At 42.3% G+C, this 27,069-nt stretch overlaps 1 protein-coding gene across 16 annotated transcripts in view; it reads right to left on the minus strand.

Moving 5' to 3' along the window:
• The window catches only part of NVL (nuclear VCP like), a 110,634-nt gene that overhangs the window by 72,174 nt on the left and 11,391 nt on the right, over positions 1–27,069 (minus strand). For 9 of the 16 annotated variants that reach the window (XR_011381469.1, XM_051820594.2, XM_070055375.1 and 6 more), the window contains exons 5-13: positions 22,611–22,668; positions 19,516–19,788; positions 17,642–17,774; positions 17,348–17,424; positions 15,937–16,071; positions 13,866–13,967; positions 6,636–6,753; positions 5,194–5,338; positions 1,958–2,192 (exon numbers count right to left, since the gene is read on the minus strand). Coding sequence is in view for 15 of the 16 variants with exons in the window: in XM_051820594.2 (XP_051676554.1) it covers positions 1,958–2,192; positions 5,194–5,338; positions 6,636–6,753; positions 13,866–13,967; positions 15,937–16,071; positions 17,348–17,424; positions 17,642–17,774; positions 19,516–19,788; positions 22,611–22,668 (1,276 nt within the window). In the remaining variant the exon portion in view is untranslated. Of the gene's footprint in view, positions 1–1,957; positions 2,193–5,193; positions 5,339–6,635; positions 6,754–13,865; positions 13,968–15,936; positions 16,072–17,347; positions 17,425–17,641; positions 17,775–19,515; positions 19,789–22,610; positions 23,519–24,406; positions 26,572–27,069 lie in introns of those variants that run through there. The other 7 variants (XM_070055378.1, XM_070055376.1, XM_008268361.4 and 4 more) reach the window with 5 other exon arrangements.

Genomic DNA, 27,069 nt, shown 5'->3' on the forward strand with positions numbered 1-27,069 from the left:
CTGTGGTCACAGGTCTTTCAGCAGTGGCCTGCTCTTCTTTTTCAATCTCTTCAAGATCTCTGGAGAAGTAGAGATCAGGCATGACCTCCCAGGGGTGTTCACGGGAGATCGTATCATGCATGCGCAGAACCTCCCGGGCCAGCATCCACCACATCAGACCCACTGAGTGGGCTCCCTTGTTGCATGGGATGGCAATGTCCACATCACACAGAGGACAGTCTGTGTGACACAGAGCAATGGTAGGCAGGTTCACATGAGACGCCGCTGTGAGAGGCTGGTGGTCAGCCCTGGGATCAGGAACCACCAGAAGCTGAGGCTCCTGGAAGGCTGTTTGGATGCGGTTAGTGAGGTTCCGGGTGTGAAGCAGCCAGCAATAGGAGTAGCTCCAGTGGCAGCAGCAAACTTCAGCACAGCCCGCTGGCCAGTGTTCCTGGAGGTTATCACACGGACATCAACAGGGTTTTCATTGACCACAATAGCACAAGCTGCCAACAGAAGCTTCTCCCAGGTCCTCTTCAGATTTTCCTTCTGTAGATGTACTGTTCCATTTGGAAGTCAAAGTTGGGCCACCTAGGTGGGTTCCTGCTGCAAGGAATTTGAAGAAGTCCTCCTCCTTCATTCGCAAGACATCAAGGCTCTGAACATTATGACAGCTTCCCCTTAAGTTACACCAGGAATCATGAACAACGCCATATGGGTCCCTTGCAGGATAGCGCAGAAAGGAATAAATAAATCTTAAATATATATATATATTTACTTGAAAGGCAAAGATAAAGAAAGGGAGAGAGAAAAATAGATCTTCCATCTGCTAGTTCACTCCCCAAATGGCTGCAATGGCTGGAGCAGGGACAGCCCAAAGCCAGGAGACTGGAACACTTCCAAGTCTCTCATGTGGGTAACAGAGGCCCAATTACTTGGGTCACCTGCTGCTGCTTTCCCATTTGCATTAGCAGGGAGCTGGATCAGAAGTGGAACATATATGGGATGCAGATGTTGCAGGTGGCAGCTTAACCCATTGTGTCACAACACCAGCCCAGTTCGTTTTATTCTGAATGGATCAAATACCTTGGACAAGTATATGTACACCAACTATAATCCAGTAGGTAGGAAGATATCTGTATATTACATTTGGGTGACATACAGCAAACAAAAGAAATTAAAAACACTTATTTAATCAATCATGATATTTCCCATTTCATTTATATTCATGAAGCAGATGTATTTTGATGAAATCACAACAAAGTTACTCTGGTACTCTTCTTTCATTATATGCTTTCTTGATGGCTTATCAACTTAGCAGAGATTACGCAAATTTCCTAGCACTATTGAATCTTGATGTTCAAAGGCAGGTTTCTTACTTTGTGAAAAACACGCAAGGAAACATAAAAAAAATTTACAAACTGAAGTAGTTCAATTTGTAAATTCCCAGATTATCATTTTATTTTAAAAGAAGTTATTTGAAAGCAATAGCAAGATTCAAGTCCCTGTTTTATAAAGTAGAGGCTATGTGACCTTGGGCAAGTCATCATCTCAGGCTTAGTGTCTTTGAGTGTAAAGGGGTAAAATAATGTATTTACTTCACAAGGTTATATGGTTCAAATTATATAACATACAGAAGCCATGGTACAAAATATAAAATGCTATATAAATATTGTATTAATATTCCATAACTTAGAAAACTTGAAAAATTTACTAGTGATCTTGGACTGATAAACTTCCCTCTCACATTCAGAAAACAGCTCTCTAGTGCTGTTTGTAGCTAAGGAGCTGGTTTCGTCAGCACTTTCCTGCATGCCGAATCAAAAGTTAACCAGGAAATAAACTTAGACGGCAGTGCTCTCAGAGGAGCTGCTAAACTTCTGTAAAGGACTAAATCTCATCTGTACTGACTTGCTGGAATGTGAGATAACACAGAGAACATTTAAAGGGCAGGTTCGAGGGCCTTCACAGAAAGCACCTGTGTGACAGAAGTGGGCTCAGTTCCCAGTGGCTCCTCCTGGCCAACTTCAGTTTTCAGATGTTTCTGCTGCTGTTGCTGAAGCTTCATTAGGCCCCTATTGACGGCACACATGGCAGCTTCCCGGCAGAGCGCCATCAGATCAGCACCCACAAAGCCAGGCGTTAGGTGTGCTAAGTGACAAAAGTTAAAGGTTTCAGGAAGTCTCAGTTTTCTACACAAAGTCTGAAGTATCCTGTGGAAAAGACAGGGAAAATTTTTCAGATTCCAAATTAATAGTAAAAACAAGCCACCAGCTATATTACTCTGAAGCCTTTCATCCTCATCAGGGGCATCCCAATGGGTAGCATGTAAGATCAGATCTCATTCATTCACTCCTCAAACGCTAAACGCTATTACATAGCCCCTGTTATTCAAGGATTATGGCAAAGAATTTCCTTTGTTAGGGACTACAGTAATTACTTTGAGGAATACAGATCAATTCTTTTAAAAAACACTCTGCCTTTAAGAACTTTGCAATATGACAGAGACGAAGTAATATGAATAAATTTATAGGACTATCTTTAGAGTAGATTAAATCAACATCTACCAGAAATAAAAGCCTCGACATGCAAATAAACTATTTGAATAAATAAAATGAATTTAATAAAAAAATTAATTTCATTATCACAAAAAGCTAGCTTCATACATGCTTTCACATCCAAGTTTGTATTAGAACAATTACTTCTCCAACTTCATTTTAATATGTTGTTCATGCCTTGTATTGCATGCCTAAAAAATTATTTTTTAAGATTTATTCAGGCCGGTGCCATGGCTCACTTGGCTAAACCTCTGCCTGTGGTGCCAGCACCCCGGGTTCTAGTCCCAGTTGGGGCACTGGATTCTGTCCTGGTTGCTCCTCTTCCAGTCCAGCTCTCTGCTGTGGCCCGGGAGTGCAGTGGAGGTGAACCAACAGAAAAGGAAGACCTTTCTCTCTGTCTCTCTCTCTTTCTGTCTAACTGCCTGTCAAAAAAAAAAAGAAGTAGTTCAGCTGGGAACAGACCTTGTGGCACAGCAGGTGAAGGCACTCTTTGAGATATCTACATCCCAAATGTGAGCCCCAGGGACTGAGTTCTGCCTCTGCTTCTCATCCAACTTGCAGCTATGATAGTCCATCTTTTTAAAGTAATTTAAAAGATTTTTGAAAGGTTTATTTATTTAATTGAAAGGCAGAGTTACACAGAGAGAGGAGAGGCAGAGAGAGAGAGAGAGAGAGAGAGAGAAAGAGAGAAAGGTTTTCCATCCAATGGTTCGCTCCCCTGTTGGCTGCAATGGCCGGAGCTGCACTGATCTGAAGTCAGGAGCCAGGAGCCAGGAGCCAGGAGCTTCTTCCAAGGCTCCCACGTGGGTGCAGGGGTCCAAGCCCTTGGGCCATCCTCTACTGCTCTCCCAGGGCAAAGCAGAGAGCTGGATCAGAAGAGGAGCAGCCAGGACTGGAATGGGTGCCCATATGGGATGCTGGCGCTTCAGGCCAGGGCGTTAACCCACTGCACCACGGAGATGGCCCCATAAATAAATCTTAAAAAAAAAAAAAAAATCGATCTCTCCCCCACTGCCTTTCAAATAAGTTAAATGAATTTTAAAAAATTCCTTAACTAAATTTCTACCTCACTACTTAAACAGTACTTCCCGAGACATACTCTGTTACTGAGTCCTAGTTTTGGCTACTATTGGACATTTACTGGCTTTACAGACATTCAACCCCAGTTCCAGGGAAGGCTGATCTTGCTGCATAGACAGTTAGCTTTAATTCTCTGGCTGTCATTTAATTATTTTTCAGGGCTCCCGTGGTCTTAGGCAGGCTCAAGTATAGAACTCACATTGAACTTCTCTGTGGAACACATGGCCCTGCTCTTTCAAAGCTCTAGATAATGTCCCTAAGCTGGTCAGTCAACTAAAAATCACAGCCAATGTTGATAAGACCACACAGGTGAGTATGGACACAGAAGCCCATTATCACCACTAAAAAAACCTGAGACAATTATTCTCCTGATGAGTAAACTGTTTCCTTTTTTCTTATTTTTTTTTTAATATTTATTTATTTGAAAGGTGGCATTAAAGAGAAAGGAACAGAGACACACAGACAGAGAAGCTTCCATTTGCTGTTTCACTCCCCAAATAGCCACAATGGCCAGGGCTGGCCCAGACTAAAACCAGGGGCCAGAAGCTTCATCCAGGTCTCCCATGTAGGTGGAAGGGGAACAAACAGGCACATTAGCAGGGAGCTGGATTGGAAGTAGAGCAACCAGGACACAAACTGGTACCCATATGGGATGGCATTGCTGAATGCAGTAGCTAAATCTGCTATGCCACAATGCCAGTCCCATAAATTGTTTTCTTAAGCATTAATTAATGTGGGCTTTTTCCATTCTCAGTCAATTTCACTGCTAAAACAAGAAAGAGAAAGAGAGAGAAAGAGAGAGAGAGAGGACTGCATGGCATTTCTTATACCTTCCTTTAAATCATTCAGTCCAGATGACATAGCAGCATGCAAATTTCATTTTATAAGAATATACTTTTTTCAGAAGGGGTCATCAAAGAAGGAGGTACCTTTCTCTGAAGGGAGGAGAAAACTTCCACGTTGATTATGGTCTTGTCTAAACAAGGTCAAAGTTTGTGAACTCAAGGCTCTTGTCATGAGCTGCCAAGGCTATAGAAGCCTTTTGAGTCCAGAAACTCTGACATTATTTAGACAAGGTCATAATCAAAGTGGAAGTTCTCTCCTCCCTTTAGAAAAAGGTACCTCCTTCTTTGATGGCCATAGCCTTGGCAGCTCATGACAAGAGCCTCGAGTGATTACTGACGTCATAAATAAGAGTGTCAATTGTTAAATCAACAACAGGAGTCACTGTGCACTTGCTCCCCACGTAGGACCTTTGTCCTTAATGTGCTGTATTATGAGAATTAACGGTAAAACTAGTCTTCAAACGGTACTTTATACTTTGTGTGTTAAAATCTTTATTTAATATAGAGTTGATCTTCTGTATATAAAGGTAATTAAAAATGAATCTTAATGGAGAATGGGATGGGAGAGGAAGTAGGAAATCAGATGTTTGTAGGTGGGAGGGAGGTTATGGGGGAAGAACCACTATAATCCAAAAGTGGTACTTTCGAAATTTATATTTATTGAATAAAAGGTTTCTATTTAAAAAAAGAAAAATTAATTGAAACAGGAAAAAAAAAAAAAAAGAACATACCTTTCTCTGGATGCTTCATCTGGGATTCCCAGGCATATTTCTCGGTCAAATCTTCCTGCCCGTCTCAAAGCAGGGTCTAACGAGTCTGGCCGATTAGTAGCTCCGATTACTAGGACCTGAGCTGTTGCAGGCATGTTATTCAGATCTAGAAGAACCAAACACACACTGCGATGAGCAAGTCACGTGACACTGAGGGCAGTGATGCTTCCACAAATCACTCAATGGTTGGAGAGAAAGGATTACACGTTTTGATGCAATGTATTTATAACACTAACATTTAGAGGCAGGTTTGTGGCACAGTGGGTTAAACTGCTGCTTGTGGCACTAGCAACCCAACAGGAGTGCTGGTTTTAACCCTGACAACTCTGCTTCCAATTCAGGTCCCTTTCCTGGGAAGGCAGTAGAAGATGACCACAGTACTCAAGACCCGCCACCCATGTGGGGGACCAGAATAAAGTTCTTGACTTCTGATCAGCCTGGCCCAGCTCTAGCTGTTGGGGCCAAGTGGGCAGTGAATTACTTGGTGGAAGAGCTCTCCCTTTGCCCTACACTAGTTCTCTGTATTTTAAATAAATAAATATTTTTTTTTTTTTTTTTTTTTTTTTTTTTTTTTTTTTGACAGGCAGAGTGGACAGTGAGAGAGAGAGACAGAGAGAGAAAGGTCTTCCTTTTTGCCGTTGGTTCACCCTCCAATGGCCGCCGCTGCAGCCGGCGCACCGCGCTGATCCTGGCAGGAGCCAGGAGCCAGGTGCTTTTCCTGGTCTCCCATGGGGTGCAGGGCCCAAGCACCTGGGCCATCCTCCACTGCACTCCCTGGCCATAGCAGAGAGCTGGCCTGGAAGAGGGGCAACCGGGACAGAATCCGGCGCCCCAACCGGGACTCGAACCCGGTGTGCCGGCGCCGCAAGGTGGAGGATTAGCCTATTGAGCCACGGCGCCGGCTTTAAATAAATATTTTTTAAATGGTCTATTTAAAGATATTCCTGGGGTAGGAATTTAGACTAATAGTTAAGATACCTATGTCCCATATGAGTGCCTGGCTTTGATTCCTAGTTCTAGCTCCCAATTCCTTTGAAAAAAAAAAACAAAAAACAAAAAACAAAAAAACAAAAAACAAAAAAGAATACAGCAATTTAGAAGAGACAAATATAAGTACATTAAATGGCAACATTTCCACAATATATGATTGAGATACAAATAACAACTTATAAAATAATGGATATGGTGCAATCCCAGTAGTGTACAAAGCCAGACAATGTTAATCCAAATGTATCTGTATTAAAAATATCTTATCAAATCCTCTAAAAATTAAATGATGTAATTTTACATAAAAATATTGTGCTATTTGAGATTTACTGTTGAAATTTTTATATCTTCATGTTTTAAATTATTTTTAAAAGTATATCTATCATCTCAAAATGAACTCATTACTTTAAACTGACCATCCATGCAGGTTAGAAGCTGGGCTACAATTCTTCGTTCCATATCTTTTGAAGCAACTTCTCTTTTGGGCGTAATAGCATCAATTTCATCAATGAAAACAATACAAGGTGCATTTGACTAGGAAAAAAATTTACAAAAAGATCATGAAGACATCCCTTTTACTGAACAGTTAAATATACACATTATTTTTAATCTGCAAGATTAAAAAAGATTTAATCTGCAAGAAAGAACACTCAAAAGAATAACCCTATAGAAGACAGTTTCTAGTATAACCTGGTTTTGCCTGACTTAACAGAATCAAGATGCTAAGAGAAGTCAGAGATAACAGATAGGGTAACACATTTGTAGTCTTCTCATCAATCTATTTTGTGAAGAAGCCACTGAAATTCTTCTGTAAATTAGACATATTTGCTATGCGATATAAGTTTACAAACTTTAAGTTACTAAACCAAATCTTACAACAAATTTTATAAGTGTTTATAGCCACATAAAAATATCCAGGCTTTTCTCTAGAATTTGCTATAAGAGGAATTTAAGAAGCAACAGAATGGGGCCAGTACTGTGGCATAGTGGGTAAAGCCACAGTCAGCAGTGCAAGCATCCTATATGGAACGCTGGTTCGAGTCCCAGCTACTCCACTTCCAATCCATCTCTCTGATACACCCTGGGAGAGCAGCAGGAATGGCCCAATTGCTTGGGTCCCTGCACCCGCTTGGGAGACCAGGAAGAAGCTCCTGCCTTCCAGCGTAGGATCAGCCCATGTCCAGCTGTTGTGGCCATTTAGGGAGTCAACCAGCAGAAAGAATATCTCTCTCTCTCTCTCTCTCTCTGACTCTTTGTAATTTATTTATTTGAAAGGCAGAGTTTCACAGAAAGAGCAAAGAGAGGGAGAAGTCTTCCATCCGCTGGTTCACTCCCTAGTTAGCCACAACAGCTGAAGCTGTGCTGATCCAAAGCCAGGAGCTTCCTCTGGGTCTTCCCACGCGGGAGCAGGGACCCAGGGACTCGGGCCATCTTCTACTGCTTTCCCAGGCCATAGCAAAGAGCTGGATTGGAAGTGGAGCAGCTGGGACACGAACCAGCGCCCATATGGCATGCCAGCACTGGAGGCGGCGGCTTACCGGCTATACCGCAAAGCTGGCCCCATTATTATTTTTTTTTAAAGAAGAACCAGAGGGTTATTTTAAATGTCATAGACTATCATTTTAACCATTGTAAGTGTATGTTTTAATAGCACTTAATACATTCATACTGTTGTGCAACCATCACCTCTAGCCATCTCCAGAACACTTTCATCATCTGACATGGAAACTATGGGGACCTTATTTTAAGAATACATTGAAGGGGCTGGTATTGTGGCATAGTAGGTTAAGCCTCTGTCAGTAGTACCAGCATCTCAAATGGGTGCTGGTTCAAGTCCCAGCTGCTCTACTTCCAATCCAGCTCTCTGCTATTAGCCTGAGAATGCAACAGAAGATGGCCCAAGTGCTTGGGCCCACGTGGGAGAGCTGGAGGAAGCTCCTGGCTCCTGGCTTCAGATAAGCCCAGCTCTGGCAGCTGCTGCCATCTGGGGAGTGAACCAATGGATGGAAGACCTTTCTGTCTCTCCCTCTCTGTCTGCAACTCTGCCTTTCAAATAAATAAATCTTAAAAAAAAAAAAAAAAAAAAAAAAAAGGAATACATTGAATAAAGGATAGTAAAATCCCAATACGTTAGTCTGGGCCTTGATCATCTCTAGTACTTTTTTTTTTTTTTTTCCAGAAATACACAATTGGGATCCCCGCTGTGGCACAGCAGGTTTCAGATATCACCAGCAGCACAGGCATCCCATATGGGCATGATTGAGTCTTGGCTGCTCCACTTCTGATCCAGCTCCGTGCTAACACACCTGGCATACCTGGGAAGGCAGCAAAGATGGACAAAGTGCCTGGGACCCTCCACCTACATGTGAGACCTGGATGATGTTTCTGGCTCACGTCTTCAGCTTGGCCCAGCCCTGGCTGTTGAGGCCATTTGGAGAGTTAATCAGCAGATGGATGATCTCTTTCCCTCTCTCTCCGTTAACTCTGCTTTTCAAATAAATACATAAATCTTTAAAATAAAAAAAGAAGGACACTAGAAAGGTTCAGACAGAAAAAGATATAAGGATCATCTATCTGAAATAGCCGAATTCACTGAGGTACCAAGTACAATGGTGGCTGGCAGGAATTTGTGGAAAGAAAAGAATGCAGTTACTGCTTAACACACACAGTTTCCACTTGGGAAGATGTTAATCCCTTGGAGATAGATGATGGTGATGGTTACACAACAAATTTAATGTACTTAATGTCACAGAACTGTAGACAAACATCTCCTTGAATAATGAGTTAATAAGCTATTGCTTGTGCCAACATCCCATATCAAAGTGCCAGTCTTGAGTCCTAGCTGCTCCACTTCTGACCTAACTCCTTGCTGATGTGCCTGGGAAGGCAGTGGATAATGGCCAAGTGTCTGGGACCCGCCACTCATGTGGGAGACCAGGAAGAAGTTCCTGGGTCTTGGCTTTAACCTGGCCCAGACCTAGTTGTGGCCAGTTGGGCAGTGACCCAACAGATGGAGGACCTTTCTCTCTCTATTCCTCTCCTTCTCTCCTCTCCTTCTCTATTTGTGTAACTCTGACGTTCAAATAAATAAATAAATAAATCTTTAAAAATAAAAAAAATAAAAAGAGTACAGCTACAGAGAGCAATGGTCTCAGGAAGCAAGTTCATTAATATTTGGCAGTTACCTGGAAAACTAAATGGGAAAGAAGGGAAGAAAAAGTGATGTTCATCAGAATGTGGCCTTAGAGATGCACAGTTTTCAACAGAGTCACTTGATATGATTTGACCTTTTATTCTCTAATCCACACACTTTACAGCACTAATCATCTTTGTTAAGGAAGAAGGGAACAGGGAAATCAATGTGTCTAGACTACATACTTACTGAGTACCTACTGTCTAGCACAACATTGGTTCAGTGCTCGTTTAGCAAGAGGTTTCAAGATAGAACTAACAACATAAAGATGCTCTTTTTAGTTTGTCTCTTTTAAGTTTATTCAACCACTATGGTTACCAGACACAAAATATACAATTTGTCTTCTGGCCACAAGGACCAATTTAACCGAGTCATCATGTTTTGGAACAGGCGGTTCTTGAAAGAGTTACCTGTGCTTTGCCCTTTCCACCCTTCCTCTGCATCTTCCCTGTACTGCCAACTCTCTTACCAGTATCAGTCTACACAACAATCCAAGCAGATGACTTTTTTTTCTTGCTGTTTAAAATAATTTTTTTGGAGGGGGCAAGCATTTGGTACAGTGATTAAGATTAGGAGGCCCACATCTGATATCAGAGTGCTTGAGTTTGAATCTTGGCTCCACCTCAAGTCCACCTTCCTGCTAATGCACACTCAGGGAAGCACCAGGTCAGTACTTGCATTCCTGCCACCCAAATGGGAGATTCAGATTTAGCTCTTGGCCCCTGGCTTTAGCTACAGCTGTTGTAGTCATTTGGGGAGTGAACCAGTAGATAGTAGATCTCTCTTTGTGTCTCTGCCTTTCAAATAAAATCAAATAAAACAATTCTTTTCACAATTACTGCTAAAATACAATTTGTCTTCTAATTTCACATCAGCTTCTATCAGTTATATCAGTGAGGTGGATCAGCTACTCTATATTTTAGAGGCAGATAAAGACATAAAATTAAAGCTTTTACCACGTTTTATTTTATTTTATTTTTTTTTTTACAGGCAGAGTTAGACAGTGAGAGAGACAAAGAGAAAGGTCTTCCTTCCACTGGTTCACTCCCCAAATGGCCACTACGGCTGGCACTCTGAGCCGATCTGAAGCAAGGAGCCAGGTGCTTCCTCCTGGTCTTCCATGCGGGTGCAGGGCCCAAGGACCTGGGCCATCCTCCACTGCCTTCCCAGGCCACAGCAGAAAGCTGGACTGGAAGAGGAGCAACCGGGACAGAATCTGGCACCCCAACCGGGACTAGAACCCGGGGTGCTGGCACTGCAGGCAGAGGATTAGCCTAGTGAGCCGCAGCGCCGGCGTACCATGTTTTAATTTTAACCACAGTGATGATTCGTGTCTGCTCAAGTTTACATAGGGTTTTGCTGTGTGCCAGGAACTGTATGAGGGTACTTCGAAAAGTTTACAGAAAAAGGAATTAAATAAGTTCATGCGTTTAGTTTTAAATTTTTATTTATTTATTTAAGAGGCAGAGAAAAAGGCAGACAGACTGAGACAGGGATAGCTTTTATATGCTAGGTCACTGCCAAAATGCCCACAAAAGCTGGGACTTGGCCGGATTACAACCAAGAGCCAGGAACTCAATCCAGGTCTCCCAAATATGTGGCAGGGACCCAGTATTTGAGTCGTTACCACTGACTTCTAGCTCTGCATTACAAGAAAGCTGTAACTAGAGGCAGAAGCCATGTATCAAACTCATGTATTCCAATATGGAATGCAGTCAGCTGTACTGGCATCTTTTTTTTTTTTTTTTTAAGATTTTTTTACTTATTTGACAGGTGGAGTTACAGTGAGAGGGAGAGACAGAGAAAAAGGTCTTCCTTTGTTGGTTCACTCCTCAAATGGCCTCCACGGCTGGCACTGCGCCGATCCGAAGCCAGGAGCCAGGTGCTTCTTCCTGGTCTCCCATGTGGGTGCAGGGACAAGCACTTGGGCCTTCCTCCACTGCCTTCTCAGGCCACAGCAGAGAGCTGGACTGGAAGAGGGGCAACCGGCACTAGAACCTGGCGCCCATATGGGATGCCAGTGCTGCAGGCGGAAGATTAACCTAATGAGCCACGGCATCAGCCCCACTGGCATCTTAACCACTAGGCTAAATACTTACTCTAAATGATAAGCTTATTTTCATGCAAAAAGAAAATTCATGCATATATTTTTCATACTAGGCATTTTCCATAAACTTTATAAAGATACTTTATGTATGGACTTCAAATTATTTTTGCACCAAAGTTTCTTTTAATTCTTCTTCCCACAAATTTCTTCAAGTTCCTGCTCATACTAAATATTTTCTAAGAATCTTTTAATTAAATACTATCATCAACCCCATGAAGATTTGGGTATTATTACTCAGGATTACTAACAAGGAAACTGAGGGTTAGAGTATTTAAATATCTTTTCCAAAGTCACAAGTGATAGCACAAGGATCTGAACCCATCTTTCTCACTGCAAAGTAACCTTCTTTTAAAAAAAAAATTATTTTATTTATTTCAAAGGCAGTTACAGAGAGAGAGGGGTCTTCCATCAGCTGGTTCACTCCCCAAATGGCCATAATGACCAGGCCTGGGCCCTGCTAAAACCAGGAGCCCGGAGCCAAGAGTTTCTTCCAGGTCTCCCATGTGGGTGCAGGGGCGCAAAAACTTGGGCCATCCTCCACTGCCTTCCCAGGCACATGAGTTGGGAGCAGGATCAGAAGTGGAACAGCTGGAACACAAACCTGCCCCGCATGGGACACTGATGTTGCAGGCAGCGGCTTAACCCACTATGCTATAATGCTGGCCCAAAGTACACATATTTAATCATTATACTATGCTAAAGATAAAGCTTTTTTTTATTATTTTTTTTTTTAACAGCCAGAGTGGACAGTGAGAGAGAGAGAAAAAGGTCTTCCTTTTCCGTTGGTTCACCCCCAATGGCTGCTGCAGCCGGCGCACCACGCTGAACCGAAGCCAGGAGCCAGGTGCCTATCCTAGTCTCCCATGGGGGTGCAGGGCCCAAGGACTTGGGCCATCCTCCACTGCACTCCCGGGCCAGAGCAGAGAGCTGGACTGGAAGAGGAGCAAGCGGGACAGAATCTGGTGCCCCAACCGGGACTAGAACCCGTTGTGGTGTGCCAGCGCCGCAGGCGGAGGATTAGCCTATTTAGCCGCAGTGCCGGCCCATTTTGTTTTATTTTAAAGATTTATTTATTTATTTGAAAGGTAAGAGTTAGAGAGAGAAGGAGAGACAGAGAGATCTTCCATCCATTGGTTCACACCCCAAATGGCTACAATGGCTGGAACTGGGCCCATTTGAGCCAGGAGATTCTTCCAGGACTCCCATGCGGGTAAGGGGGCCCAAGCTCTTGGGCCATCTTCCACTGCTTTCCCACGTACATTAGCAGGGAGCTGGAGTGGAAGTGGAGCAGCTGGTACTCAAACCAGCATGCTTATGGGATGCCAGCTCTGCAGATGGTGGCTTAACCTGCTACGCCACAGTGCTGGTCCCTTATAATTTTATTTTTACAGCTGCTTTTATAATTTAATGCTGCTTCCCAGTATGTACCAGCAGGAAGCTGGATGGAATGTGAAGCATCCAGGACTCAAACTAAACTATGGGATTTGGGTGCTCCAAGCAGTGGCTTAACACACTGCACGACTTCTCCTGCACCTAAAGATAAAACTTTAATTGGATAGAAACATCATATTCCTGTCTCAAACAACCAAATTTAAACAACACAAATTACAATTAAGAGCAGGTACTTGGGCTAGAAGTTAAGATGCTATATCCTACATTAGAGTATTTGGGTTCAAGTCCCAGTTCTGAAAGTCAATTCCAGTGTCCTGTTTATGTAGACCCTGGGAGGCAGAGGTGATAGCTCATGTAATTGAGTTCTTTACATCCATATGGGAGATCCAGATTGAGTTTCCAACTCCCTGGTTCAGTGTGGCCCAGTCTTAGTCACTGTGGGCACTTGGGGAGTGAACTAGCAGAAAGGAGCTCTCTAATACATGAACAAAAATTTTTTAAAAATTTTAATTAGAATACAATCAAATCTATCTTTTCTGATAATAGAATTTTCTTTTCACAGCTTCAATTATGCAAATAGTTTATCCTATTATTTTTGCAGTTGTTTTTATAATATAATCCTAAATGTGAACAATTATCAGGTTGCTTGCAAGTTGTTTGGTCAAACCTAAGTTTAGGAAAGTAAAAGTGATTGAAAATATCACAAGGATAATATATTATCAAAGAATAACTATGCACTGGATATGATAACCAAGAACTTCTCATCAATTACATTTATGTTTGATTTCAGATGAAACAGATAACTGACCCAACAGTTTGTATCATTAAATAAATTCACGTATTTAGGCATCATATGGAGCAAATTACTGTTTATAAAGAGTGGCCAGTAAATGGGGTGACACCTCTAAAAGAGGCTCCTACCACATGACTCCCGCCTGTTCCTGGCTGACTCACCACGGCTTGTGTGAACAGCTCCCTTAGCTTCTGCTCGGACTCTCCAGACACGCCAGACACAACCTCTGGGGCCGCCACTTTCAGAATAGGCAAGTTAAGTTCCTGAGCACAAACACAGAAAAGAATGTCCAAATCAAGTTTTAACTTTCCTTTTTCCTTATTCAGTCTTCTCAAAATGAAATTTTTAGAATAAGCAACTTGCAGAAAAATTTCATGCTTTTGTGTTCGTCCAAAAAAAACACTATCTTAAAAACATCTATGACTTTAGAAAAATACATTAACTGAACACTTTGTGTCTGCTTTTACTTTACAGATGTCACCATCTCATTGTTACCTCTGCAGAATGGAGTCTTGAATCTCAAGAGGTATGTCATCCCCTACTTGGGGTCAAGCCAAACAATTCTGTCACTCATCTGGTAGGCAGCATTTTTTAATACATACCTTGTAAGCATTTCTCTACCTATAATCAAGGGTAGCCAATTATTTAAATCCTTCAAGAAAAGGAAGAGAAACTATTGCTGTTGCATCAATACAAATAGCAAGAAGTCTGGCTAATCCCCACTCTTCAAGCCATCTTGAAATTTCACTTCCCTATCAGTATGACCCTAACACTAACTTGGGTATCCTAACATACTACACAGCACTGTGCACTTATTTTACTTATTATAATTGTCACTATGTATTTATTTAACTGTTTAATGTCACTCTCATACTAAAACTAGCATTGTGCTACTCACATTCCTATGACTAACATGAAGCCATCACACAACACATTTATGCAACAAGAATGAGGCTAACCAATCAAGTTCCCCTTTACAAATAATTTTCTTTCACAGAACACTGATCTGTTTCTAATTGGGATAGTACATAACTCTTCAAACTGAAATTATACTTAGTTTGCATTTTAGACCCAATACAGTTTCTGAAAAATACGACAGGGCTAAAATAAGATTGTTAATTTCTTATTTCCCCAAGTAGGTATCAATTATTATTATTTAGAAAAGATATTTTAACAAAATAAGTGTAAGAACATGACGATGGCTATCTTGAATAAATTTTGCCTTCTGAACAATAGTATCCTGAGTTTTAGTACTTATTGCTGTAAGAACCTCTGGTTTTAAGGGAAAGAAAAGTAACTAAAACGCAGACTTCTGGGGCTTGCACTGAGGCACAGCGGGTTAACATCCTGGCCTGAAGCATCAGCATCCCATATGGACACCGGTTCTAGTCCTGGCTGCTCCTCTTTTGATCCACCTCTCTGCGATGGCCTGGGAAAGCAGTAGAAGATGGCCCAAGTGCTTGGGCCCCTGCACCCACATGAGAGACCCCGAAGAAACTCCTGGCTCCTGGCTTTGGATAGGCTCAGCTCCGGCCATTGCGGAAATTGGGGAGTGAACCAGCGGATGGAAGACCTCTCTCTCTCTCTCTCTCTCTCTCTCTCTGCCTCTCCTCTCTCTGCATAACTCTTTCAAATAAATAAATAAATCTTAAAAAAAAAAAAAAACAGACTTTTTACAAAGGGGCTGTTTACAGAAATATATTACTTCCCATTTACATATATAACACAAACAATAATTGTACATATACAAATAATTCAAAAATTGGGGCAAGCACTGTGATGGAGTAGGCTAAGCCTCTGCTTGCAGCACCGGCATCCCATATGGGTGCCAGTTCAAGTCCCAGCTGCTCCTCGTTTGATCCAGCTCCCTGCTATCGCCTGGGAAAGCAGAAGATGGCTGAAGTCCTTGGGCCCCTGCACCCATGTGGGAGACTCAAAAGAAGCTCTAGGCTCCTGAATTAGGATCAGGCCAGCTCTGCGGCCATTTGAGGAGTGAACCAGCAGATGGTAGACCTTTCTCTCTGTCTCTCCCTCTCTCTGCCTGTAACTCTACTTCTCAAATAAATTTAAAGTCTTTTAAAAAAATTAACAAATAGCACGAAAGAAACAAATAAAGAAGTCTTCTCAAAGATAATATTCTCCTTCTGAGATGCCGGGTCTGGTTTAAACTGCCAAAAAAGCAAAAGCAAAAACAAATAGTAACAACAAACATAGCCTGTCACCAAGACTCACCCCTGCAATTGCATGTGCCAGCAGTGTCTTCCCACAGCCAGGCGGCCCGTGAAGGAGCACTCCACGCGGGGGCACGACGCCCAGGTGGTGGTACACCTCCGGGTGCCGCATGTGTATGAGCATCTTGCAGACTTCCTAGTAGGGAAGAAAGGAAAGTGTTAAGACATCCTTCACAGCTTAAGACCAAACCAAAGTAGAATGAAATGTGCTATTCTTTGGAGCAGCAAAACACAGTAGAGTACAGACTATAAACCTGGACCTGAATTTGAATCCTAGACTCTGGTATCTACTGGGCGACTTCCCCAATAACCTTTGTGAGCTTCCATTTTCTAACCTATTATAATATCTACCTTATATACAATGCAAAGTAATTAGCAAGGTAACTGGAATAGAGTAGATACAAAAACAGTAGCTATTTTTAACAGTTTTATAAAAACAATGTTACTGGGGCCCCCCACTGTGGTGTAGCAGATGAAGCCACTGCCCACAACACCAGCATCCCATGTGGGCACTGGTTCAAGACCCAGCTGCTCCACTTCTGTTCCAGCTCCAGCAGAAGATGGCCCCTGCACTCACATGGGAGACTGAGAAGAAGCTCCTAGTGCCTGGCCTCAACCTGGCCCAGCCCTGGGGAGTGAACAGTAGATGGAAAATTATGGTCTCTTCCTTTCTCTATCTGACTTTCAAATAAATAAATAAATCTTAAAAAAAAAACAATATTACTTATAAAGCAGGTATAAAGTGATGAATTCACGTGATTAAACACCCTACAGGGCACGGCTCAAGTCTGCCCACCTCACTAGTTTCTAGTCTCCTTTTCTACACTCAATTCAAATAGGCATTGGCCAGCGCCACGGCTCACTAGGCTAATCCTCCACCTATGGCGCCGGCACACAAGGTTCTAGTCCTGGTTGCTCCTCTTCCAATCCAGCTCTCTGTTGTGGCCCGGGAGGGCAGTGGAGGATGGCCCAAGTGCTTTGGATCAGCGCATCACGCCAGCCGCAACACACAAGCCATAGCGGCCACTTTGGGGGTGAACCAACGGCAAAAGGAAGACCTTTCTCTCTGTCTCTCTCTCTCTCACTGTCTTAACTCTGCCTGGAAAGAAAGAAAGAAAAGAAAGAAAAGAAAGAAAAGAAAGAAAAGAAAGAAAAGAAAGAAAAGAAAGAAAAGAAAGAAAAGAAAGAAAAGAAAGAAAAGAAAGAAAAGAAAGAAAAGAAAAGAAAAGAAAAGAAAAGAAGAAAGAAAGAAAGAAAGAAAGAAAGAAAGAAAGAAAGAAAGAAAGAAAGAAAGAAAGAAAGAAAGAAAGAAAGAAAGAAAGAAAGAGAGAGAGAGAGAGAGAGGCAGGCTTTGTTTGCATAGCTGAGTAGCAATATACATATTAGAGGTAAAATTCTGAATCTGGACAAACTTTTAATGTTGCATCATTGCCTCCAACATCTTCAAACTTCACAGTAGAGTTCTGCAATTCCAGCTTCCTAGATTTGGCTGGTGAACAAAAAAGGAGGTAAAAGAAATGGATGATTCAATAAAAGCTCATAATTATATTTAATGATCCTTAAGTAAGCACAAATCCATTAGATACAGAAAAAATTCCCAATAAACACTTCTGTACAAATAAAGTTCTTCTAGCAAAACAGCTTGCAAAAGAGTGATCCACCCAAAACAAACAAGGCCTCTGCCAACCCAACACTCTGCATGTCACCTTTCTTTTGGAGGACAGCTTCTATTTTTCTGTCTACTTCCTGAAGATATTTTTTCTTCTTTTTGCTTCCTTTGCTCTTTAGCCTGCCTTTCCTTTTTTTATCTCTCTCCAGAAGAGAAGAGTCTTTTGAATCCTGAAAAGAAAATAAATTTAAATATGCTAAGCTTAAAATTATAATGCCAACACATTTTTTAAATAGGCATTATAAAATTTAAATCCATTCCTGCCTGAACACTTTCACTTTTGTTATCTATTCCCAGCCTCTTTGCTCAAGAATGCTATCTGCAGGAGATGCCCTCTTCCCCACAGCCTTGAAGTTCGGTTTGATTCCCAACATTTGAACCTTCCTTTTTCCAAATCTCCAGGTTACATTTAATCTCTTCCTCACATTCCCGGAATACTGAGTTTGCAATAGCAGGATAGCCCACCATAACGTCCCTTGTATATGAATGATTTTTTGTCTGGTTGGTGCTCTCCAATTGTTAGCCCATCAATCTAGGTTATTAACACTCATCATTTATTTCTCATTAAATCCAAACAGTTGATATTTCATAGAGGTGGTATTTATCTGATATGTCATAATTCATGAGCTGAAAGATAAGATTAAATCAGCGTAACAGCCAAGTTCTAGCCAATCGTAACAAATGTTCTCCATAGATGGGTGACTCAAGCAAACATTTGTGGAAAGGCCCATTGATTTTGAAAGGGGAAAGGCTCTGCCAGACCTGAGGGTTTAGTTCTCGGAAATTAATTAGGGCAGCAGTGTCCAGGAGAAATACAACCTAAGTAATTTCATGTTAGATAATTTTATATATTCTAGTCATCAAACTTAAAAAGAAAGGAAAAAAAAGAAACACGTGAAATTCATTTAATAGTTTATACTATTTGACCCAATAGATATTTCCATAGCATATCCATGTATGTAGGACCACTCAAGGTATTATCTTGAATTGAAAATAACCCACGTTGCTGTTGGAACAGCAATTCTCATTTCTTCCTAAAAATGATCAGCTCTCTATAATATATCCCCAATTGTTTCTTCTCTAGTAAGTGTACCTCAGGAAGTTCATCAGGCATTGCTTGTTAAAGTAACAGATGACCACTATGCATCAGACATATTTTAACCAAAAATATATTTTTATAAAAAGCACAATCCTTGCTCATGTACAACGTACGTTTTAGCAGAGGGAGACAAATTGAAAAAAAAAAAAAAAAGCCCAAGTAAACAATTACACACTAAGTGCTTGAAAAAATAATGGTAAGAAAACAGAGACTATCTAATAATGTGCTATTTTCCAAGTCAGGAAATCTCTGCAAAGATTACAAAGGGAAAGAGATGTGAGGAAGTTTTAGAGTAAGCCACTGGAATCTGGAGAAGCATTCCAGACTGAAAGTCCAAGTGCTAATGCCCCAAAGGAAAGAGTGCTGGCTGTGCATCAGAAACATTAAGAGGCCACTGTGGCTGAAGCAAAGAGGTGTGGGGGTGGGGTCTGTAGGAGGTAGGATGTAAGAGGCAATAGGACATCCAATCACAAAGGGCTTTAATGGCCACTGCAAGATCTTCAGATCTGAAACTGAATGAAGCCACTGAGGGTTTTAAAAAGACAGAGTGACCTGACTTAACCTGTAAAAGAGGTCTCTGTGAAGAGAAAACTAGAGGAAGGAGTGGACAAAGACTCCAACAGGAAGGCTATTTCAACAGAATGAAATGAAAGTGTAGAGGCTTTTAGACTAGGATGAAAATGATGGTGGGAGTGACTGCATTTCAAAGATCCACTGTCTTTTCCAAAGTATCTGTTTCATATGATAGTTAATGAAAAGGTTGTAATGTACTCCAACTACACAGGGTTACTAAAATTACACTACAAAAATACCTGTATCTCAGATAATGGCTTCTTATGATTACTTTTCTTATTTGAAAGGTCCAAGAAAAAATGGTCTTTCTTTCCACCATGGGTTTTTTCAATAAACAGTCCTCCCTCAGACTCTCTGGCAGGGGTCTTCAAAGGAATGGAGCCTGTTTTGGAAGTTATCCGTGGTGCTGAAGCAGTGGTTTCTCTTTGCTCCGTCTCGAGAACATTTGAAACAGAATCAGGATTTCCTTTCCGATACAAAGAGAGCAGGGAACTGTTCATGTGATTTGCTGACTGGCAGAAACATGATTGGAACACGATTCAATAGGCAGTCATGAGAGCTGCAACACCTATACCATTATGTTGCCTACATTTTGCTTCCAACAATTTCTCTTATTCAAAAAGAAACAATCAGAAAAGATGCCCACAATAAGATGATCCACATCCAAGTATTCAAAAAGATGGTACTCGTTACAATGACTCCAAGTTAAAGAGCGGGCCAATTCATAGTTGGTGATTAAATAAAATCAAATGAGCATAGTCACTTTTTAAAAATATAACAGAAGAAAGCTTAAAAATGATCTGGTAGGGGTTGGCGCCGTGGTGTAGCAGTAAAGCCGCTACCTGCATTGCCAGCATCTCATATGTACACTGGTTCCAGTCCCAGCTGCTCCACTTCCAATCCAGCTCTCTGCTATTGGCCTGAGAATGCAGCAAAAGATGGCCCAAGTGTTTGGCTCCTGCACCCACATGGAGACATGGAGAAAGCTCCTGGCTTCTGATCAGCCCAGCTCTGGCAGTGTTGCCATCTAGTGAGTGAACCAGCAGATGGAAGACTCTCTCTCTCTCTCTCTCTCTCTCTCTCTCTCTCTCTGCATCTGCCCCTCTGTAAGTCTGCCTTTGAAATAAATAAGTAAATCTTAAAAAAAAAATCTGGTAGTGAGTCACTATTACTCCATAATTCAAAGGGGGCCGGCACCATAGTGCAGTTGGTTCATTCTCCACCAGTATCCCATATGGGTGACGGTTCTAGTCCCGGCTGCTCCTCTTCCAATCCAGCTCTCTGCTGTGGCCTGGGTAAGCGGTAGAAGATGGCCAGTGCTTGGGCCCTTGCAACCACGTGGGAGACCAGGAAGAAGCACCTGGCTCCTGGCTTTGGATCGGCCCAGCTTCGGCCACTATGGCCATTTGGAGAGTAAACCAACAGACAGAAGACCTCTCTTTCTCTCTCTCTGCCTCTGCGTCTCTGTAACTATGCCTTTCAAATAAATTAATTAAAAAAAAAAAAAAATAGGGGGCCGGCACTGTGGCTCAGCAGGTTAACGCCCTGGCCTGAAGCACCGGCATCCCATTGGTTCGAGTCCCAGTTGCTCCTCTTCCAATTCAGCTCTCTGCTATGGCCTGGGAAAGCAGAAGATGGCCCAAGTCCTTGGGCCCCTGCACCACGTGGGAGACCCGGAGGAAGCTCCTGGCTCCTGGCTTCGGATCGGCAAAGCTCCGGACATTGTGGCCAATTGGGGAGTGAACCAGCGGATGGAAGACCTCTCTCTGTCTCTACCTCTCTTTGTAACTCTTTCAAATAAATAAAATAAATCTTAAAAAAAAAAAAAAAAAAAAAACAGGCTGCAGCAAGCATCTTAATTACAGTGAGAGTGTAAAATTAAAGAAAATATGACAGGGCCGGCGCTGTGGCATAGTGGGTAAAGCCGCTGCCTACAGTGCTGGCATCCCTTATAGGCACCAGTTCAAGTCCTGCTCCACTTCCAAACCAGCTCTCTGCTGTGGCCTGGGAAAGTAGTAGAAGATGGCCCAAGTCCTCGGGCCCCTGCACCCATGTGGGAGACCCAGAAGAAGCACCTGGCTCCTGGCTTTGGATCGCGTAGCTCCAGCCTTTGCGGCCATATGGGGAGTGAACTAACGGAGGGAAGACCTTTCTCTCTCTCTCTCCCTCTCACTGTCTATAACTCTACCTCTCAAATAAACAAATAAAATCTTAAAAAAAAAAAAAAGGTAACAGTATTGGGCTGGCACTGTGGTGTAACAGGTAAAGTCGCCACCTGCAGTGCCAGCATCCCATATGGTTGCCAGTTTGAGCCACAGCTGCTCCACATGGAGACCTGGAAGAAGCTCTCTGCTCCTGGCTCCTGGCTCCAGATCAGTGAAGCTCCAGCAGTTGCGGCCAACTGGGGAGTGAACCATTGGATGGAAGACCTCTCTCTCTCTCTGCCTCTCCTTCTCTATCTGTGTAACCTGAATTTCAAATAAATAAATAAATGTTTAAAAAAAAAGATAATAGTATCATTGTCAACATATCAATAAAAGCAAAACTGATTTATCAAGGGAAAAAATAGAGCACACTAAATAATACAGCATATGACCCCATACTCCCTTCTAATTATGCCTCAGGAATGCCAGCATTTGAAGTTTGAAGCAAACTTCAAAAAGTTTGTGGAGAACGGAATTAAAAGAAAAGCTTATTTTTGCACAAAAAAACTGGGGGTAGGTATTGTGAAACAGTGAGTTAAGCCACTTCTTGGGATGTTGGCATCCCTTATTGGTATTGATATTGGAGTGCCAATTCAAGTTCCCACTACTCCACTTCAGATCGAGCTCCCTGAAATACACCGGGAAACAAAGATGATGGTTCAAGTTCCTTCCACTGACACGAACAATCAGGACTGAGTTTCTGGCTCCTGGCTCCTGTTGAGGATCTCTGGGGGGGAACCAGCAGACAGAAGGAAGATCTTGCTCATTCTGTCTTTCAAATGAATAAGCTTTTTAAATCACTGCACAGTTCTTTCATGACACATATTTTTCATCAGCTTTTGGGAAACCTCTCTCATATATCCTTGTCTATATTTTTACTATTAATTCCCCTTACCACTCCTGTCTGCCCTACTTTCTGGTTTTTTCTTCTTCCCATTTTTCTTGTATAACTGACACCAACACAAATACTAAAAGGATAACTAATCCAACATCAACACTGTACACAACAAGTCCTCATTTGTAAGATGCCCAGCATTTCTCATTCTATTCCATATTGACTTTTTTTCTAAAGAGGGATCATAATGATTAAAAATAAATAAATAGAGGCTGGCCCATTAAATGCTGCTTACCTGTAAATCTGTGTAATCTTCCATATCTGAATCATCATCTGAATAGCTTTCAGTATACCTCAGCAAAAAGAGGGAAAAATGTTTGAAAGGTTTTACTCTCACATCCTAAAAAAATTACTCCAAACAAGTAAATATACCAAGGTAAAATATTATGGGAGTAAAGATTCCAAGTTCAAAATCAGAGAAATGAGACTTCAAAACCAGCTTAACCAGTTATCGGTGTCCATGAGGGAACTTCAAAAAGTCCATGGAAAAATGGAAATAAAGATAAAGTTTACTCTGGTGCAAAAAATGTTTTTTAAAAATCTATGCACAACTTTTTCACAATAACCACTTTTCATGAATGTTCTGAAAACCTCATATTTTATATCTCTGGGTGTCAGCTTTCTTTTCTATAAAATGGACATAATAAATAATGTCTATCTTAAAGAGTTACTAAAGGATTAAATGAATATTTACAAAACTCCTACAACATAGTAAAAGCTTAATAAATTATGCCTACCTTTGTCCTAGTAATACATAATAGTAAAATACAAATTTCCATCACACCCAGACTCAGGTAGAGGAAATATTTCAGCTAGCTATAATTAAGCACTTTAAGGAACAAATTTATGGCCCACGCCGCGGCTCACTAGGCTAATCTTCTGCCTGTGGCGCTGGTACTCTGGGTTCTAGTCCCGGTTGGGACACCGGATTCTGTCCTAGTTGCTCCTCTTCCAGCCTATCTCTCTGCTGTGGCCCGGGAAGGCAGTGGAGGATAGCTCAGGTCCTTGGGCCCTGCACCCGCATGGGTGACCAGGAGAAGCACCTGGCTCCTGGCTTCGGATTGCTGCAGCGCTGGCCGTAGCAGCCACTTGGGGGGTGAACCAACGGAAGGAAGACCTTTCTCTCTCACTGTCTAACTCTGCCTGTCAAATAAAAAGGAACAAATTTAGAAACTCAACGTGACCAAGTCATGTTATCAAATGTAACTTCTCCAAGCCTATTGAAGAGGAATGAAGGAGCAAAGAAATTTTCTGATAACATGTCCAAAAGAGCATAAATTCCATTAACTACAAGCTGAGAATGTGGCCCAAGCTCATTATAAACGAAAGGGAGTGTCTAAGAAATCTTAGTAACCAGGAGACTCTGCTAGTATGACTTGTTAGAAAATATTTAAATAAAAAAAGAACTTTTGGGGCCAATACTGTGGCATAGCGGGTAAAGCTGTGGCCTGCAGCACCAGCATCCCATATGGGATGCTCCACTTCAGATCCAGCTCTCTGCTATGGCCTGAGAAAGCAGTGGAGGATGGCCCAAGTCCTTGGGCCCCTGTACTCATGTGGGAGGCCCAGAAGAAGCTCCTGGCTTCAGATAAGCCCAGCTCCAGCCCTTGCAGCCATTTGGGGAATGAACCAATGGATGGAAGACCCCTTTCTCTACCTCTGCTTGTCTTTTTTTTTTTTTTTTTTTTGACAGGCAGAGTGGACAGTGAGAGAGAGAGAGAGAGAGAGAGAGGGAGGGAGAGAAAGGTCTTCCTTTGCCGTTGGTTCACCCTCCAATGGCCACCGTGGCCGGCGCGCTGTGGCCGGCGCACCGCGCTGATCCGATGGCAAGAGCCAGGTACTTATCCTGGTCTCCCATGGGGTGCAGGGCCCAAGCACTTGGGCCATCCTCCACTGCACTCCCGGGCCACAGCAGAGAGCTGGCCTGGAAGAGGGGCAACCGGGACAGAATCCGGCGCCCCGACTGGGACTAGAACCTGGTGTGCCGGCGCCGCAAGGCGGAGGATTAGCCTAGTGAGCCGCGGCGCCGGCCCTCTGCTTGTGCTAAAAAAAAGATTTGTTTATTTATTTATTTGAAAGGTAAAGTTACACATAGAGAGAAGGATCTTAAAAAAAATAAATAAATAAAAAATGATTCTCTTTGACCTCCAATTCTATATCAGGAATTTAACATAAAACATGAGATGTGTACAAAACTATGTAAACTAAAAGGTTATTTATTATCCAATACTGAAAACTAGATAGAAATAATCAGATTTCCATGACTAGGCAACCAGTTAAGAAATTAAAAATGGTAAATTCTAATGAAAAACATTCAGATATAAAGAACATAAAGAAGCTAGCTATCACCACAGATCCTACAGAGATAAGAAGAGAACAAGAGAATATTGTAAATGGGTAATGCTGGCAAATCCCACACCTTAGATGAATGGACAAATTTCCTTAAGATTACAATTTACCAAAACTGACATAAGAAGAAAATTATATACAGAGAAGGCATATAGCAGAGCTCTTGAAAACTTCATGGAAAATATTTATGAAAAACTATGCATATATTTCAAAAAAATATTTTGCGATAATAAATTTATTTCAATTCTACTTTTTCATGATCTAGCAAAAGTAAAATTTACCAAAATTCTTCATAAAAAGAAGACTCCAAGCTAATATGAATTCCATATAGGATCCACACACATTCAGTATGAGACTCAAAGGTGGAAGGTGTCTGCACCTTACAGACTTAGAGCTAAACAGAAAGATAAGGGCATGGGATTCTGGGAGGCAGTGAACTGGCAAAGGCTATGGAAGGCCAGAGGGGAGGAAGTTCACAGTGAGCAAGGGTTGTCTCGTTATGCACATCGGCCTGCCAGGAAACACAGTCACCTCTGGGCATATCTCCCCCATCCCACCCCCACCCCCCAGGAAACAGCCACCTGTGGACATATATATCTCACATTCTGGAATCAGAGCCCCCATATCTTTTTCCATTTAAAAAGGTTTTTCCTAGGCAGAAAGGGGGGTATGAGATAGAAAAGCCTGTGACTGCATTCACTACTTACTAATATTGTTACTATAAATTAATACCAATATAAATTTATAATATTTAAATTAATTAAATGTAAATCTATAAAATTATAATTAAATTTAATACTAACAAATTTGCTTTACAAAAGGACAGGGTTTTACAAGTAATCCTGTGTCTGCTGAGGTCTGCAGTTTCTCTAAAAAGGCAACTGTAAATGTGTCAAAGAAATATATTTGGAGTAGCCTATTTCACTGTACCATGATAACAAACTGAATCCAACAATAAATAAAAAGGATAATACATCAGGATCAAGTAGGGTGCATCACAGGAATGCAACACTGCCTTAACACTGAAAATCACTATAATTCACCAAATTAACAGATTAATGAGGAAAAGTGAGAGAAAGATTTTCAACAGATGCAGAAAAGCATTTAAGTAATAATTGTTTACGATAAAAACTCTCAAGTACCTAGGACTATTAGGAACATTCCTCAATCTGACACAGAGCACTGGGAAAACAGCAGAAGATCACCCAAGTCCTTGGGCCCCGGCACCCATGTGGGAGACCGGGAAGAAGCTCCTGGCTCCTGGCTTTGGATAGGCCCAGCTCTGGCCACTGCAGCCATTTGGGGAGTAAACCAGCAGACAGAAGACCTCTCTTTCTCTGTCTGCCTCTGCCTCTCTATAACTATGCCTTTCAAATGAATTAATTTAAAAAAACAAACAAACAAACAAAAAAACAGGCTGCAGCAAGCATCCTAGTTACAGTGAGAGTGTAAAATTAAAGAAAATATGGCAGCCGGCGCCGCGGCTCACTAGGCTAATCCTCCGCCTTGCGGCGCCGGCACACCGGGTTCTAGTCCCGGTTGGGATGCCAGATTCTGTCCCGGTTGCCCCTCTTCCAGGCCAGCTCTCTGCTGTGGCCCGGGAGTGCAGTGGAGAATGGCCCAAGTGCTTGGGCCCTGCACCCCATGGGAGACCAGGAAAAGCACCTGGCTCCTGCCTTCAGATCAGCACGGTGCGCTGGCTGCAGCATGCCGGCCGCGGCAGCCATTGGAGGGTGAACCAACGGCAAAAGGAAGACCTTTCTCTCTCTCTCTCTCTCTCTCACTGTCTACTCTGCCTGTAAAAAAAAAAAAAAAAAAAAGAAAGAAAGAAAGAAAGAAAGAAAGAGAAAAAGAAAAAGAAAAAAGAAAATACGGCAGGGCCAGCGCTGTGGCACAGTGGGTTAATGCCCTGGCCTGAAGCGCTGGCATCCCATATGGGCGCAGGTTCTAGTCCCTGATGCTCCTTTTCCCACCCAGCTCTCTGCTATAGCCTGGGAAAGCAGAAGAAATGGCCCAAGTCATTGGGCCCCTGCAACCGCGTGGGAGACCTGAAGGAGGCTCCTGGCTGTGGATCAGCGCAGCTCCAGCCCCTGCGGCCATCTGGGGAGTGACCCATCGGATAGAAGACCTCTCTCTCTCTGCCTCCGCTCTCTCTGTGTTAACTCTGACTTTCAAATAAATAAATAAATCTTTTTTAAAAAAAATATGGGGGAGGCTGGTTCTGTGGCATAGTGGGTAAAGCCGTTGACTGCAGTGCTGGCATCCCATATAGGCGCCGGTTCAAGTCCCTGCTCCACTTCCAAACCAGCTCTCTGCTGTGGCCTGGGAAAGTAGAAGATGCTCCA

Source organism: Oryctolagus cuniculus, chromosome 13 (assembly GCF_964237555.1).
Source record: "Oryctolagus cuniculus chromosome 13, mOryCun1.1, whole genome shotgun sequence".
In the NCBI taxonomy this organism is placed as follows: domain Eukaryota; kingdom Metazoa; phylum Chordata; class Mammalia; order Lagomorpha; family Leporidae; genus Oryctolagus; species Oryctolagus cuniculus.